Source organism: Dicentrarchus labrax, unplaced genomic scaffold (assembly GCF_905237075.1).
Source record: "Dicentrarchus labrax unplaced genomic scaffold, dlabrax2021, whole genome shotgun sequence".
Classification (NCBI taxonomy): Eukaryota; Metazoa; Chordata; class Actinopteri; family Moronidae; genus Dicentrarchus; species Dicentrarchus labrax.
This window is the reverse complement of record NW_026136723.1, coordinates 13749193-13766964: the sequence shown is the minus strand read 5'-3', so window position 1 is coordinate 13766964 and position 17772 is coordinate 13749193. Positions and strand designations below refer to the sequence as shown.

At 39.5% G+C, this 17772-nt stretch overlaps 1 protein-coding gene and 1 long non-coding RNA gene across 6 annotated transcripts in view; one reads left to right on the top strand and one right to left on the bottom strand.

The window, feature by feature from the left end:
- Positions 1–2094: 2094 nt before the first annotated feature.
- On the bottom strand, positions 2095–16145 carry LOC127357365 (uncharacterized). The gene is made up of 4 exons (XR_007882239.1): positions 15999–16145; positions 14868–15003; positions 10752–10942; positions 2095–3331 (listed from the first exon to the last, which is right to left on the bottom strand). It is a non-coding gene; the product is annotated as an uncharacterized LOC127357365 (long non-coding RNA).
- The window catches only part of col1a2 (collagen, type I, alpha 2), an 18954-nt gene continuing 15071 nt past the window's right edge, over positions 13890–17772 (top strand). For 4 of the 5 annotated variants that reach the window (XM_051389512.1, XM_051389515.1, XM_051389513.1 and 1 more), the window contains exon 1: positions 17212–17379. Coding sequence is in view for 1 of the 5 variants with exons in the window: in XM_051389516.1 (XP_051245476.1) it covers positions 14027–14096; positions 14947–14948; positions 17344–17379 (108 nt within the window). In the remaining 4 variants the exon portion in view is untranslated. Of the gene's footprint in view, positions 14097–14946; positions 14949–17211; positions 17380–17772 lie in introns of those variants that run through there. The other variant, XM_051389516.1, reaches the window with a different exon arrangement.

Below are 17772 nucleotides of genomic sequence, written 5' to 3'. Positions count from 1 at the left end.
ACAGTATACCTACTTACATATCCATAGATACACATAGGTACAGTGAAAGGGGCAGCTGTAGATTGAAAATGTAAGATAATGTTCTGTTATCTAGACTACACATTGTACTTCTTCTACATTAGCTTTAGTGACCCCATTTGCTGTTAATGTCATGCATATTCACAACTGAACTTACCATTATTGGGAAGTACTACTTCTTCACATGTGCTAATTCTTGTTGGCTCTGGTTTTTGCAAATGAATATCATTTTAATTTAATTGATTGTAAATGTCGAAAGTTCCCATCAAAATATGTATCTATTATATCAACTAAGTTTCTGAAATAAAGATTAGAAAAATAAAAGTGACTGTACTGTGTCATCAAACTTGAAATGTATCTTTTTTGGGGGGGGCAGGGGGTCCTTTGGAAATAAAAGTTCTGTTTAATTTAAAATAGTTTTTCAACACAATTAGTTGATTTTGCCCACCATTGCTGGGATCTTGGACTTTAACGCTGGCTGGTTTTCCTGCTGCAGATAGGAGATGTCTTCCACCCATAGCTTCAGCTTCGTACTGCAGCTGCCCTCCTCCCTCTGGCTTAGCGGGTGGAAAAAGTGACACAGCAGCAGACTAAAATGCAAGAGGTAACGCTGCTCCCAGACAGTGTGATCAAATGGAGACAAAAAAGAACTCAGAACTTGACTGACTTTTATTGACTGATTTATTGAGAATCCACTGTTTACTATTTTAATGAACACAATCAAAGACATGAGAGAAAGTGACTCTGTTCACTGTGTAGACCGTGAACAACGGCACAGCATGTGTGGGTACAAACAACAACATATGGAACACGTTCAACTGTGGAGACAGACCTATGGTATTCCCAACCCCCCAACACACACACACACACACACACACACACACACACACAGTCTCAGAAAGTCTTAGACAGTCTCTGCTCTGAAACAATGAGTTTGCAGTTTATATCATTATATTGTGATATATTTATATTATTATTATTATATACAATCATGTTAGCACCACAGTCTTCATTGATATCCAATAACCAATCTTTTCATGTCTATTAATATTGTAGAAAATTTGGAATTCAAATTAGGCAGGCAGAAATTAATTATACTTCTATAACTAGTATATATATAACTAACAAATATTTTAAGTATCAAAGACATTTAAAGACCAAAGTTAAAAGGCCTGCAAAAATGAATACCTGGTATACAGATGTAAAAACTGTAAAGACCAAGATTAACTTAATTTATCCCCAATGAGGAAAATATTTTTTCACTTGAAAAAGGACACTTTGGCAGTGTCCAGGAGTTGAACTGGGTCCTATCCAGCCACCAGTCCACACTTCATACTGTGGTCTGTGCTGGACTGAGCTACTGTCACCCTTAAATTGACAATTGATCCAAAAGAAAGAAGTGAAACATGCTGTACCATTTCTCCACCATGTACCAAATTGACAAGATAAAAATCTAGAATCAGACAACAGGGTCTCAGCTGTAACAGTAGTTCTCACTCTGTCCCCCGGCCACATCATTTTACCACAAACCTGGAGAAGTTTAAAAGGCTGATTGCCCTCAGCAAGCATCCACCAGGTGTTTTATGTGGCAGGTGGAGGTTTGATTGGTAGCAGGTGGCAGACAGTCCAAGTGCTCATTTAAGCCAATAACCCGGTAGAGACAGGGCACAGTCCATTTTAGTGGTTTACTGCACTAACAAATCCCTGCAGAGAGTAAATCCTTGCTAGAGAAGGGCATTACAGTGCACTGAGTTGGTCTCAGTTCAGTTGTACTGAGCTTCCTTCTATAAGGTTGCAAATGGGTACACATGTAGCAAGTAATTATTATGATTGAATTAACATTTTCAACTAATCTCAACCTTACCCCCAAGGTTTGTGATTTTTATTTCATTTTTGTAATATGACAAGACAGGAAACAAAAGAAGTTTGAAAATATACAGAGAATGTGCACTTCTATGTCCTAGAACATCAATGAAAAAAAATCCTAACAACTTGTATAAACTCTCAATACATTGTCAGTCACTTTACAATGTAAAACACCTACCCTATATCTCTGTAGAGCTTCTGAGTAAGAAAAAAAAAGGAATCATATGTGTGAATAGGAAATTGTCTTTGCCATATCAAGTCAAAAGGTGATAATATTTCAGTGTTGTGTTTACAGCTTGTTTTCTGCTGCTCTTAAGTGGCCAAAAGCCCATTATGACAGTATTTCCTCTAAGCTATTGGTGTCCAATGGTGTCATGTTTTATTACAACTAAAGACTATACTATGTTAATTCATGAATTATTACATCTTCAAATAAAGAAAGAGGAACCCTAAAATCTGTTGATGTGCTTTATAGTTTAATATGACTACTTTCTTAATTACTACTTACACTATTCCCCACTCTAACCCCGACCCCAATTCCTGGTCAATTTAAGGGGTTGGGGTTACTGTTAGGAATAGTCCTCGCCTACTTTGTAATTCCATTCAAATTGTTGAGGATTACATGATAAAAAATGAACCCTAAGCTCAAGAAGTTTAGCCATTTTACAATTTCAAGTCTTTTGGCCCACTAGAGCTTTGTACATGAAATAGGTAAAAACCTTCTTCCTACATCAGAAGCCTAGTCTGGCTTTACAAGGTCCATCTGTTTGTAGACCATTTTCTTCCTTCCCATCTGTGAAATCATTCAAGTGCGGAGGAGGTCTGGAGGAGTCATTTTACTTCCTTGTTGTCACACTGACTGCGGCCGTAAAGTGAAAGAGGCCAGGCGCTGGAGTTTTTTCCAGAGGAAAACTGAATTCAAGATGATCATTTTCAACTTAAACACCATAGAAATAAAATGTAATCTAAGTAACTCCTCAGCCTCAGGGAGGACCCAGTGGGGTGCAGACTTTCACTTTTGCACTTTCTAATCTGTTTTCATTTGAGACAACATATTGAATTGTATTGGCTTGTTCCACTTCTGTTGAAATTAGGTGGACTGTGATATCTTGTGATTTAGCTGGCACTGATGTGAGTTTACTTCAAATAGTTTTGTTACAGCTGATGGTGTAAAAGAAACTAAGCTCACACTTGGCAGGACCGGTAGACCAGAGAAAGTAAGAAATAATGGCGAATATAAAAAAGGAGGTTTCTTCCACAAATGCCTCCTCTTTCTTCACAGGACATGGAAGGGTTGAGGTCAGACGTGAAGGAGGTGGCATATGTGGGCCTTTAAGTGATGCGTGGAGGGCTTTTTTTCTTCCTCAACTTTGACCTCACCCCTATAACTCTTGTTTGCCACACAGGATTCTCACTGCAGGGACCCTACCATCTTTGTGTGTTGTATCTTGAGGAAGACCGAAACAGGAATGGAAAGGGTGGGAGAACAAGAGAAAAGACAGATTTGAGCTTTTTGTCTGACATTTATTCTACCAGTATGTGCAGAAAGAACTGTTCAGAGGCAGCTGAAGTCATGGAAGCAATATTATTGTGGTATGTGGACCTGGGACTGAAGGGAAACAACAGTTTCCATTCTGGAAAAAAGAACTGTAAGATTCCTCCCTGAAAGCTCGGCCAGTCCATCATACCAAAATAAAACTGCAGGAACCAGAGCAATTTGAAAGAGGTGGAGTTATAGAGGGGAAGTGATGGGAGGAGAGAAATAAGTTGAGGTCTCAAATTTCCATTTTCTGTTAATATTAATGTCACAGTTTGTCCTGTTCACATCTTTTCCAGGGCGTTATTGTTTTTTCTTTGAGGGCATAAGTACGTAATTAGCTCCATAACAACAACCCTCGCATTGTCTGTTCTAACTCTTAAAGACTGAAAATGCAAAATGTTAGTTTTGTGATGCATCCAGTAGTATTACACATTTTTCATCTAGGTAAATCATTGTGTTTTTAGTTACTTAGTTTCTTTATCAAACTCTCAAAGTGTACCACAGAGGTTAGTAGATGGAACGCATTGTCTCTCCTTTCTCTGGTGTGTCATCCAGGGCTCTGAGTGCATTTTCCCAGATGTGTAATGATATACTGCTGTGTTGAACTTGCCCCTAACCAGCCAGAGAGAGAGAGAGAGAGACCAGAAAGAGGGGGGGGAGAGAGAGCGAGAGAGCGAGAGAGAGAGAGAGAGAGCTAGAGACTCCAGACAGCTGAACACAGTTAAATGTGTTCCTCATGTGTGCTGTAATATGGAAAAGATTTCAGTGCTCTCTCCTCTGCTCACCATTACTGAGCTCAGCTTAACCCTTCAACAGCCAAAACACTGTTAGTGACTTCCACTAAACAGAACTAAGGTTGCTTAGCAAAGTGTGCAAGTCCCGTATCTTCCATCATAGCTGTGTAAACTGTCCCTCAAACATGTGCTTAAACAGACAACAGTTTGCAAACTCCATCCATTAAAAAAATATGTAATTGTAAATGTAAAAAGTGTTTCATTTCCTCAAAAAAATTATTTCATGTAAGAACTGATACTATAAGCGACTGCTGCAGAAAAACCAAAAGTGTAGCGTTACACATCCATGCAAGTTATTTGCTTGTTAACCAAGCATGGACCAAGAAGATGAAGGTCTTCTATGCTTCACACAACTAAGAAGAGTCTGATAGAGTGTAAAAACTGAGCCATTTCCTGGGTTTACTGAAAATTATTCACTGCTGACCATTAAAACTAGAATCCTATCGGCAAACAGTTTTAACTTGGCATATTTCAACAAGAGTCTACAGCCGTGCTAGAGCTGCATGCTAATATCAATTCAATTCAGTTTTCAATTCAGTTTTATTTGTATAGCGCCAATTCATAACAAAAGTTATCATAGGACACTTTTCAAATAGAGCAGGTCTAGATGGTACTCCTTATAAAATTATGCTAACCGTATCACAATAACAATGCTAACACCATCACCATTTTTATCATCTTAGTTTAGCATGTTAGATAACATATGCTAATTAAAAACACAGCACAGCCGATGGGAATATCATAGTTTTGCAGGTATTGGACAAGTTGAGCCTTTGACCTGATAATGGTGCTAGATGGATAGCTCAGGGATCTAAAGTTGTTAATTCATCCGGCAGGGGCCATGAATATTTGTACCAAATATCACAGCAATCCACTAGAGCTCAGAGTCAGAGGATCGCAAAATTCATTAGGCTTCATCCTCTTAGCACCATGATGTCAGCACAAAATCCATCCACAAAAAGTTGAGATATTTCAGTCTGGACCAAACTGGTGGACCGACTGACAGACTGACTGGCCTTCCCTAGAGCCGTGCGTGGCAAGTGTGGCTAAGAAGTGCCTCTGCATGGTTTAAATTGTACAGTATAAAGTCTTGCCAACCATATCACCAGAAGTTGAGTCAGAGGTAGAGTTTTAGAGGCACTCCTTTTAAATAAATTTAGTATGATTCTCTGCTTTACTAAATGGTAATGTTTGGAATAAGACTGGTTTACTACCATTCAGTTGCTGAGTGTTTTATTTATGGTAAAGATAACATCTAGGAGGATCTGCTGAGACAGAATATAATATTCATAGGTATGTTTTCATTAGTGTATAATCACCTCAACATAGGAATTGCTGTGTTTTTATTCCCCTTGAACGAGTCGGTTTTATTTACAGATGCCGCAGAACCTGTTCTACAGTGGCCCAGAATGGACATATCAAACACTAGACAGGGCTGTTTCTCATTCCCATGTTGTCAAATACAGATGTGAGCGGTGTTCAGTTAGTTGCAATCTGCAACTTCATCGCTAGATGCCACTAAATCCTACACACTGGTCTTTTAAAATGGATTCAACTATGAAATGCTATGAAAATACAAACATCTTAAACATGGTGGATGAAGATAATCAACAGCTGAATCTACCTGTCAATGTTATCTTAAATGGATTTTGAGAGTAACAAAATGTATGATTTTGTAAAATGTTCCTTATTGAGAACAATATCTTTGGCGTTAATCTTAGGAGAATCCATGGAGAATATGACCACCAAAACCTTGCCTGAACTCTGTCAAAAGATCACCTCCACTCGTTTTGCATATTTATGCAGCCTTTAAAAGAAAAAAAACATTAAATGAAAAAATACGTATATGGACAATCTCTTGCTTTTGCTTTTTTTTCCTCTCTCAAACCGCTGCCCAGCTCTATCTAGCAATTAACTGCCTGCCGTGGACTCTGGTGACATTGTGTGGGGATATTTCTGTCACGTTTATTATGCGTTTGCTGACCAGACTGTGAGTCATGTGGACACACAAGCAAATCTAACCATGTGTTAGTTCCAGCCAAGGGAGGTTCCCTACTTTGATTTTCTCCCTTTTGCCTTCTACTTTTTTGCAATTCTCACGTTCACTTCAGCTCTTTCATTGACCAAAAGCTTTTTGGAGGAATTGACTTCACTTCAATTTTGATATGAAGTACAATACAAGAAAGACGCAAAAAGCCATATTCACTTGAGAAAAAACTAATTTTCTTTGTGTTGTGTGAAGCTCCAGTGAAAGAACTATTCTCGCTGACTCAACTTCTCCACCATGCTCGCTTGTGTTTCCTGACACATATTTATACTCTCCTATACCCCTACCCCTCACTCCCTCCCTGCACCCATCCCCAAACTGACATTAGACCAACTCTTCAATAACCCCGCCTCCCTGCAGCTAAAGTCTAAACGTTTGAGAAATATATTCCAGTGGAAACAGCCTGCAGATGTGGTGACCTGAGGGAGGGAAGACAGACGGGGGAGGAAGAGAGACAAAGACAAAGAGATGATGGTGAAGGCAGAGGGGGAGACACTGAAATGATATCAGAAATAAGGGGTAGGAGGGAAAACAGGAAAGGCAAGGGAAGGAAGGGAACGAGTGAGAAAAGGCGTTGCATACACATAGACACATCACAAACTTGGCCAGGGTGTTGTATAATTTGAAGCACTTAAAGTAAATGAGTGCTCCTTAAAAAGCATGGCCTGTCTTTTACTAGCTCTTCCCCAGTTCCTTCCTTCCTGGGTGCTACAGAGTCAGTCAGCCAGTGGCCTCAGCATGCTGATATGCGCTCGGGCCTGTCGAGCCAACAGGAGAGTTGAATTCTTTTTGATCGTGCTTACAGACTCGAGCAAGTGCCAGCAGCTTCCAGGTTCTCCTCTAAGGAGCGGAGAAGAAAGTTGCTGCAGAAGATTCATTTTTGCTAACTGACTGTTGTACTTTCTGTAATCTGTTGCTCTCCTGACTGATGCAAAAGCCTTAAACTACACTGACGTGTCATTACAAGTCATTACAACCTCCTGCTGTTGTGCATCTGGACGTTATCAAACCAGAACTTTGTGGAAAACTTACATTCTACTAGATTTCCCAAAGTTTTTTTTTTTTGATGCACACGACATCTAGAATATTTCTCTTTCTTATTAATTTGCACTTAAAGTGAAATTATGTAACTTTTGAAAGAATTGACCCAATCTGCAGCCTTACATAGTCCGGTAAAACCAGTAGCTAATGGCTAATGTTAGCCACTGTCTCAACACTGATTTTGGTTTGTTTCGATTAACTAAGGACGGTAAGATTCACTGATTCCCATTGGTGCACTGTTATAAAAGTCCAAGATGCAATTGTCCTGATATATAAAAAAATAACCTCTATTAATTAATAATGACCTCTGTTTTATGTTTTGTTTGAGCCCTCTTCTCGAGCTGAGCCCAAGAAATAACATCAAACTACCTGTATCTATAGTCATTATAGCATCATATTATTTGGTATTGCATTATATTGTGTGAAATTGCATTGTGTTGAATCAAATCATGTCAAATGACACTGTAATAGGGGTGAATCATATGCATTGGTAGTTGCTTTATATGTATCTTTAATGTATCAGATTGTTGGCAATGCATCCAGATCTTATATAAACACAGAGAGAAACTGAACCAAAATACTCAGGGACAAGGGATATCATTCATTCAACAAAGAGTTCCTTGCTATCTGTAGCAAGAAAATGTTATATATATATATATATATATATACACATCAGCCATAACATTATGACCACTGACTGGCAGTAAACATTTCTGCAGTGGTCAGTACCTATCAAAAGGGGTCTAAGGAAGGAAAAGCAGTGAACTGGAGACAAGGTCAAGGGCAGCTAAGGCTCATTGATGTACATGGGGAGTGAAGACTGGCCCGTGTGGTCCAATCCAACAGACGAGCCACTGTAGTTCAAACTGCTGAAAAAGTTCATGCTGGTTCTGATAGAAAGGTGTCAGAACACACAGTGCATCACAGTTTGTTTTGTATGGGGCTGCATTATGACCATCAGGGTGTCCAGGGGGTCATAATGTTATAGCTGATCGGTTTATATATATATGCAGCAAAGAGCCACAGGAATCGAACCCAACCTACCACATAGACCACTGTTCAGCAAAAGTTACATAGGCTTTAAAATGTTCGCTTATTTTAGTTTTAGTGGGGGAGTAGGACTAATTCAGTCTCATTACAAAGCTACCACCAGCAGCTGGTTAGCTTAGCTTTGCAATGGGAAGCTAGATTTGCTCTGTTCAAGGGTACAAAACCACTCGTAAAACTGAAATGTGTCATTTTTACACTTCAGTTGTTGTACAGGTTAAACAAACATAAGATATGACAGAGGCTAGCTGGGGCGCCCGGTTATCTCAGCTGGTGGACCTGGCGCCCCATGTACCGGGGCTGAGTCCTCGCTGCAGTGGCCCAGGGTTCGAATCTGACCTGCGGCCCTTTGCTGCGTGTCATCCCCTCTCTCTCTCTCTGCCCTCCCTTCCTGTCTGTCTTCAGCTGACACTAAAGCCCCAAAAAAAAGAAAATGAACAGAGGCTAGTTGTCATTCTGCTTCCAATCTTTATGCGAAGCTAACCAGCTGCTGTCATGGTATTTCATAATCAGGCTGAGGTGAAACTCAATATAGGCTTGCCAAGAGGGCCACTAGAAATCAATATTTGGTGGCACTTGACTGCTATTTTGTGCCAGGATGTAAGAAATTCAGCTACTGCTGTTTCCCGTTCTACAACCCTACACTCCACCACTTAAAAATGTAATTTTTTATCTTAGACAAGCTGAGTTTCATAGTTTCTAGTTTTTCTGACAGTATTCCGGTGTGGAAAGTTTGTTTCAAGCTTTTAGAGAAGAAAAGAGAAAAACTGCCTGGAATATAGGCTGTAATTTGAAAACCTCAACCGCCCCTGCATGTCTGCTGATGTGTGTGTGTGTGTGTGTGTGTGTGTGTGTGTGTGTGTGTGTGTGTGTGTGTGTGTGTGTGTGTGTGTGTGTGTGTGTGTGTGTGTGGACAGAGGGACAGAGAGAGAGAGAGAAAGAGAGAGAGAGAGAGAGTGCATGCAGTGCCCTGTTTAATTAGTGCGTCTATGTGTGTTTGAGTGTCACAGAGGGCAGTGTGTCTGAACCTTTTTATCCATCTATCTCTGCTTCCTTCTACCATTTTTTGATCTTTTCTCATCTCTGTCTTCTATCGTTGCTTCATACAGTGGAAGGATTAAAGGTGTGTGTGTGTGTGTGTGTGTGTGTGTGTGTGTGTGTGTGTGTGTGTGTGCGTCCTCCTCCACCTTTTTAATCACTAACTCTCTCTTTCTCTCTGCACTATCACTAAACAGACAGCTGCTGGTGTCTGAGTGTGTGGGCCACATACCGTGTCTTCAAACGTATGTTTGAAAATTCAGAGGTAGATGGATATCATCATTCAGAATCACGATGTCCCCCTTATAAATGCTTTGAAACCCCCTGCACTTCACACCAAAATGATAAGGAAATGTCTTTCTGGTAACTCTAAATACAAAGAGCACAGTATTTTAATTCTTAAAGTCGTGGTACAATGTGTGCACACAGCTGACAAAATTAATGAAAATAATTGAATGAAGAAATAATGAATACAAATGCTTCCATGCAGGTGAGGGGCATTTTTCTAGTATGGTTTGGGTAAGAGTCAGTACAAAGTTATTCTGGTGCTGATCCTGTTTCACCATGTGATGTTCCTGTCATAAATCATTTCTACCCTGATGTGGGAAGTCTCGTCCAAGGTGATAATGTCTCCGTCCACAGGGATCACTGAATGGTTTAATGAGTATGAAATTGGTGTGAATCATATACTATGGTCTTCATGTACCCCACATTTCAACCTAATTGGACACCCATGCACAAAACACAAAAGTAGGAAATGTCCTTTCATATTGGAGATTCAGAGACTTGAAGTTATACCAAGAAGTATGAAAACTGATATAGAGTCGATAATGTAGATCATGGAGCATTAGGCTGTGGTGACGTTTTGTTTGAATAAATATGAACTTCTGAATACTACTAACACGAGCCTCTCAGTGGTTGATGAGCTTTTGCTTCTTTTTATTTTGCCGTATTGAAACACTGTGTTGTTATTTCTTTAATTTCTGTCACAGTCATGATGTTTTTTTGAATTTGGCATTTGTGTTTTTTTCAAACATTCAAATGTAACAGCTTTCATAGAGTGTGACCCCCCGGCATTCTCAAGTAAAATATTATGAATATTGTGGTCAGATATAGTTGAAATTTCACTGTGGTATAGTATGATGAAACATTAATATTCAGTAAATGTTTTCCATTCCTTGCATGCAGAAAGTTGAAGTGTTACCATCTAAGATCTGTGATTCATTGCCACAATATGACATGATAGCATCAGACTTACTCTGGTACTCTGCTATCAACAGTTATAAATTTCCATCTAAGCATTCAGCAGTTGATCAAATCTTTCTTCCTAATCTCGCTGCTTGTGTGCTCTTTTTCTTACCAGCTGGCTGACAGGTGGATAGCCACGCCTGACATGAGAAGATCCACTCCACCCATAATCCTTAGCGCTTTCTTCTGCATTAGGATGGAAATATGAGACTCAGTGACTGAGGCCAGTGAGGAAACAACGTAGACAGCCAATCGGAACGCAGCACATCTGGAGGAATCTGTCTGCAGGCCCAGCTGGCAGTGCTATGGGACACAGCGAAGTAGAGGAGCAAGATGTTAGATTCAAAATGGCTGAAGGATTTAAAAAGGAAGTGTACAGGTCAAAGGATGAATAAATATAATCCGGCTATAATTCACATTGTTGTCTTTTGCTTTACTGTTTGTCTGTGAAAACTGTTTATTTCTTGTATAAAATCATGGACAAATAACTTTAAAGGCAAGGATTTCTCTGCTCACTATGTTTGACTTTGACCAAAGGTGGAATTGTGATTTTATCTGGCACTGCTGCCACATCCATTTGTAACTGTTTCTAGGGAGTTCAGTGTAATATGTCTGAGTGGTTTAAGAATTTGTGCTTGACTCCATCAGCATCCACACTGCAACAACATTCACTGCTAACCTTTCATCACAAATCTGCGTCTGGAGTTAACCCAAACTAGCTGTCTCCTTCCAGTGATAAACTTCTTGACCCACATGACCCCCTTCTTCAGTAAAAGAGAGTTGGTCTACTCAAAAGCCAAATAAAAGATTTCCAAATAGTTACTGTGAAATATATTATGAAATAAATAGCAGCAGAGGCTTTATTTTAAACTCAAGTGAAATTGGTGTTATTTTTAAAAAAAACAAACAGTTTTAGTGAGTAGTAGCTCATGTCCTTTTACTTTTAGAATTGAATTCATATTCTTTGTAGTCTTTTCATAAATGTATTTTAAAATCATGTTTTTGAATGTCCACAAGGACCAACTATTTACTTGGATTAAACATAATTGACTGTTTCATGTGGAATGTGGTTGAATCAAGAGAAAAAAGTCTGATGATGTGGAGCTTTGCAGCCATCTTTGATTTCCTACGCCGCCTGTCTGGTCTCTCCAGCTACTTCAAGGCTTCAGCTCTTCAACAAACATGAGAATGTAACTCTGCAGTGAGTGGGAGCTGTGCCATCTTTAAAACACATTTCATCTCACTCGCCCCTCCTCTTTCTTTTTTTTCCTCTGTCTTTCTATCTTTCTGGTTTGACTCAGAAGAGTTGAGGTGAAGTTGTCAGGAGTGTCCAACAATTACTCTTTTTTTCTGGCACAGAGGGGGAGGAAAAGGGAACAGGATTGTCCATGGGCAGGAGGGAAAGAAGAGCTGTGTAGTTATTTGAGATCAATAGAACAAGGATGTAACCTCTTATGTTGTCTCTATACTTTTTTAGAGTAAATTAGATAGTACTAGTACATGTACTTGATTTTATTAGTACACGTACTTGTACTATGTTGCAGAATAGAGCTTCAGAATACATACTAGATGGTAAGGTCCTTCAGAAACCAGCTTTTTGTCATGATCTGCATCACAGATAAAATCCCATGAGTGTCCATGCTCGCAGAGGAGGATCAAAGTGGAGATCCTTTTCTTTTCAACTCTTTTACACATCTAGTGTTTATGGGGGCAAATCCATGGTTAGAATTTAAATGTGGAAAAGGTAATAAGGTGTGTATATGTGTTTAGTGTTTTCCTTTCTGGATAAAGAGTGCAACAATTATCCCTCATGAGGTGCAGAATTAGATAGGGGATGTTATTTACACCACTGGTTGAACTTCACCAAATCACAAACTGATTTTATTCATTTATTCCATGATAACTATCAACCTTCTCCAATTCACAGGATAGGTTCACACAGTCCATCTTGAAACAATGGTCAGGTGTCCATAAGGATACGGCTGTAATCATTCCTCTTGCCAACAATGAGCTTTACTTCATGAAAATCATACATTTGTTCTATTTTTCAATAGATGCTTTCTGTTAAGCATGTAAAAACCGTGAAACACTGAGTGCATCACAGCATATGTCTAAACTTATGTATAGGAGTATATTTTAACTTTGCTTTACTCACTGGAATGAACAGTGGGTGTGTAATATAAGGTAGTATGGGGGGCATGCTGAGTTTTGTTGGAGTGGTAGTAGAGTAGATGACATGTCTGGTCATGTGGGCAGGTGAGAGTTGCTCAGGGAGAGAAAGAGAGAGAAAGAGAGAGGTTGAAACTAGATCTCCCCTTCACACCTGTCTTTTGTCAGTCTAAAGCTGAAGTGTATGTGAATCACTACATTCCACTGATTTTGCTGAGTAAAGACTTCAGTAAATTTTATTTTAATAAAGAGAGTCTAAAGAGTTTAGACTGTTACAGAAAGTTGGAGTTGTAAGAGCAGACACATGGTTTTATTTTAATACACAGACACTTGATTAAGAAATGCTTGGTGCATGTGGACTGCACTTGTATGGAAAAATAAAATGACCCAAAAGCTGCTTGACTGCATGAGGAATGTTGGTGGTAGCCATATACTACATAAAGTAGCAAAGTTGTCACTAGAATGATTCCAAAACAAGAGAAGAATACGGCTGAGATGTGAGAAGTTTTTCCTACAAAAAAATAAAAGATCCGTGCGTAAAAACGACACACTAAAAGTCAATTGCAGTCACATTCCAATCGTTCAACAACGATACAGTAGATAACTCTACACTCTCTCTAAAAAGTTACTTTTCCCCCATAAAGTCCAAAGAAATTGGAAACACTCGGTGCCAATTAATGCCCCCCGAAACGACCACATTTTACGCACAAATCTAAACTGCGCGCAAGGCTGAATGCCCGGCACCCGTATCTCAGCACTGACACTCCGGATTCACTGCAACCCGTAAAAGAGAGGAAAAAAAGAAAAGAGAGTAGGCCTTCTTCTGCCTTTTAAACCTCGACGCTGTCCACGTCCTCAAAAAGAATGGATCTAATTAAAACGTTGCACTCGTCATCATCGCCAAAGCTTTGCCAAACGGTTTCTGGTGGAGAGGAGGCTGGGAGATGCAGCACCACATGACTGAGTGTGAGCTGGAGAGGGATGGGAGTCAGATTGGGTTTCTCTTCTCCCATTGGCCGGTGGGCTGACTTTTGACACGCAGACCAGGGACCCTCCTGCCGTATAAATAGGCCTGTTAGAACTTTATTATTCTAGCATCACGGCAGCAGGTTTGTGCTAAGTTTGGAGTTACTCGTGTCACCACAACTGTATGCCTGCCTGAAGGTGGTTTAAAAACAAGGGCTCAGCAGCACAAGGAGTCTGCATGTCTATTTAGACATGCTCAGCTTTGTGGATACCCGGATTCTGTTGCTGCTTGCAGTAACTTCATACCTAGCATCATGCCAATGTAAGTTTGAATATCTGCTCTTTTTTTCTGTGATGGATATTTTTTTCGGGTCCCACTGCTTGAGGATCTTGCGCTTTGGCTTTTGTTTGGGACTTACATCAAGGTCAACCTGAAGACAGCTCAAAGCACTGCTGAATAAATCTCAACGGATTGAGCTCATGCAGAGGATTCTTCACTTTTCTTTTTTTTTCCAAGGATACAAATTATAATGATTTGATTAGTTTCCGAGTAGGAGAAGTTGCACTCCTGAAAAAAAAAAAGTTTTCTCGCTTTGAAAGAGACCTCTAAAATAGTCGCCCTAGCGTCTTTTTCAAAACTTTTAATGCATGTGGAGTTACTAAAATAAGTTAAATGTGAATTTTCTTTCAGACATGAGATGAAAAGTGGGGCGTTGTACATATTGTTCCATCCAGATGTCCAAGGGATGAAGCTTTATAATAGGAGCTGCAATGTCTCCCCCTGGTGGCCATGGGTGCAAACATATACTTGGCGCCTATTAGATTTTCTCCTCTTAGAAGATACAAATCTATGTATCAGAGCTATAGTATAGTATAGTGAGACTAAATGTTAACATATTATAGTTTAACATTTTGTTAAACCAAACGGCCTCGAGAGTAACTTTCTTTCCAGTTACAGTTTACTGCGTCCTTTATCATTATTCAGATCACAAAACGATTTGAAGGTTATATTACAAGATGTGCATTGAAGCTGAAGCTTTCGTGGCAACTTTTTCTGTATTATAGCACGTTGAAGAGAGATAAATAGTCTCACATCACTTTGAATCTCGAACTGCGCCACCCTGTGGTCCGAAATGGACATCAGGCGTTGAGAGTTCACAGGGAGGTCCCAGCTGTGCCAAAACCAGCCATGACCAGCTGGTCCATATTCAGACAGGGCAGCCGTCCACCTGCAACAAGGTGTGGACGAGAGATACAAAACATCAGCCACGAATTAAGGATCCAGTCATCAGCTAATCAAAATCCAAACAATTTTACAAATAATACAACCTAATTGAGCTAAAATTCACCCTTTTATAAGACAAAATAAGAAAAATGCATCTTTTAATAACATAACCATACATAATAACATGTACCGGAGATCAAATAACAATTACCAATGTCATATATTTCCCAGTACAAATGCTGTAGCTGCTTATCTTGTTGGCAGTAGCAGGCCAACTATTCCTGTCCCAAGGGCATAAACTACCTGTTGAGGCCTGCTAGCAGTCGGATCCTTATTGTATGGAATGCTATTGAACACTCATTCAGGTTTACCATGCAGTGGTGGCCCATGGCTACACTCTTAGACATGGGCTGAGACAGATAAACACTACAGGAAGGTTAATTGCTGTAGGCACGGTAGAGGCATTTGTTCAACATTTTGAGATGCAGACGATGAGTGTATTTATGTTCAGAGGGTCTTTTTACGCCCCAGATGACACTTAAGCTTGTAAGAACACACAAAAAGCCCAGCTTTCAGTTTTACACAGAATATTCTCTAAGTTTCTTTTTGATTAGGCTTTAACATGGTAATTGTTAATTTTAATGACACACATTAAAGAATTCAGTTATGTTTATACATAGTGTAGTTCCTTCATCCAGTCTTTACACTTTTATAGATTTTGTTCTCATGCAAAAGAAAATGCATAGTACAGAAAAGTGGTTAAAACAATACAAAAAATATATAGATGGATGGAAATTATATTGTTTCTTTTTCAGGTGACTGTTTTGTTTTAAAAAAAAAGCTTGTCATGTTCTAACGGAGTATCCCCTCTTCTCTCCCCACCCTCCTCCTCTCCCTATTCCTCCTCCTCGTCTCTCCAACGCCACAGCTTTGGTTAGTACACATGCATGAAATCATAAAAGCTACATTTCTTAAAGATAGCTTTACCTTTCTCCTTACCTTTTTTTCCCCCTTCCAAACGCTGTGAAATATCCAATGAAGGGAGACCTCTTGGTTGCTCTCGACCATTTGAACAATCTCAATGATGGCAGAGCAGTTCATTTAGGAATCTCTGCAGCCGCACCAAGTTATTTCTTGCAGTTTTCTCCCTTCCTGTTCCATGAATAGGTGAGGGTCCTATTGGCTAAAGTTTGTGTCAGTGAAAGCTAAAACCACATCTCTGAGGCACCCATGGGGCCTGGTACAAAGGATCCTTTCTGAGGACAGCAGAGAGGGGCAGAGGGAGGTTTGCACGTAACAGCTGGCTTTGGGTCAGTTTAGAGTCTTCTTTACCTCCTTGATTTAGGAAAGGATTTATGAAAGCTGATCTCAGACCAGTTATGAAAGGCCGATAAAACGGAAGAAAAGAAAATGAATGAATTGTTATCAGTCAGTATAAGGCTAAGGCCCCTCTACAGGAAAGACAGTGACCAAATAGAACCTGATGAGCGTTTGATTTAATGATTCTGCTCATAATTGAGATTGCCTGAAATTAAACACCTGTCAGCATGGTGTTTGCTGCATTCTAGTGTTTTTAAAAGGTGCAGTACACACTTTGTGGTTCTGGTAACATTTCAGAACTTCAGTTGTTCCATGGACTAACATGCTCTTCCTGCTAAGAGGTTGTTGAGTCTGGTTTGGTACGCTTCCATCGTGTTGCTTCTTTTAACATCTCGGTGGTCATATTGATCATTTATATCCCATGCATATCGCTCTGCTGTGTTATTATTTGAATTCTTGTATCTGCATGAGCATGTTTTACCGTGTGACAAGATTACATTATATTTTGCATGCTTGGCTGTTTTTCTATACAATGGCCACTCATCATCACGCTTATGTTGGTTGTAGCCTACATGTTAAATGAGCCTGAAAAGACTGAGTAAATAAATCTTACATTTATTTATCTTCTTTTCTATTTAGGGAAGAGTCAAGGTGAGCACATAATGTTGTTCTTATGTGTCATTTAGCACCTGCAGTGTGTCACATCAGACACAAAAAGCGTAGTTTAGATTGGAAAAGAGGGCATCTTTATGATGACTAGTCTAATCACTGAAATGTGTTTTAACATGCTTGTCCTCTCACTCTAAGGTCAAGTTTGTTTACATGCACATTTGATTGATATTAACATGGTTACCAGATGGTTTGAATATAATTCCAATATGGTTTTTAATCTCCTTTTAGCGTAGTTTAGATTAGTTTAGTCGCAGTGGCATGCTTTGTTAGAGGAATAGTTTGGAGCTGGCATGTTGCTAAAGCAGACATCTGCTCCGTGTTTTGGTCTGACTGAGTGATTTTTCTGCTGCAGGGTCCCCGAGGAGACAAAGGACCTCGAGGTGACAGGGTAAGCTCATGTGAAACTGTGCTGCGTGTAAATCAAACAGCTGTCACCAGATATGTAATTTAAGCATTTAGTGTGGTATATTTTTGATGTATCTGTGGCACTGTGTTTGTTGACGTCATTTGACCCTCTAACCTCAGTAGGCCACACCCCTTTATTTACATCACCCAATCCCCCATAGGCCCAGTGTTTATGAATATGATAGTTACTATTTTATTTTATTGCCAATTAAATTTTTTTTAATGTAGTACTTTCCCCCCACTGTTGCTGAAATTAGCTCGTCATATCTTATAATGACACAGTTTGTTACAACAGTGGTTAAGCTTTATCTGTGTATGAATGTTTCTGTTTATTTGTCTAATATCAGCAGCTGTTTATTCAGTAACTGTTTACTCA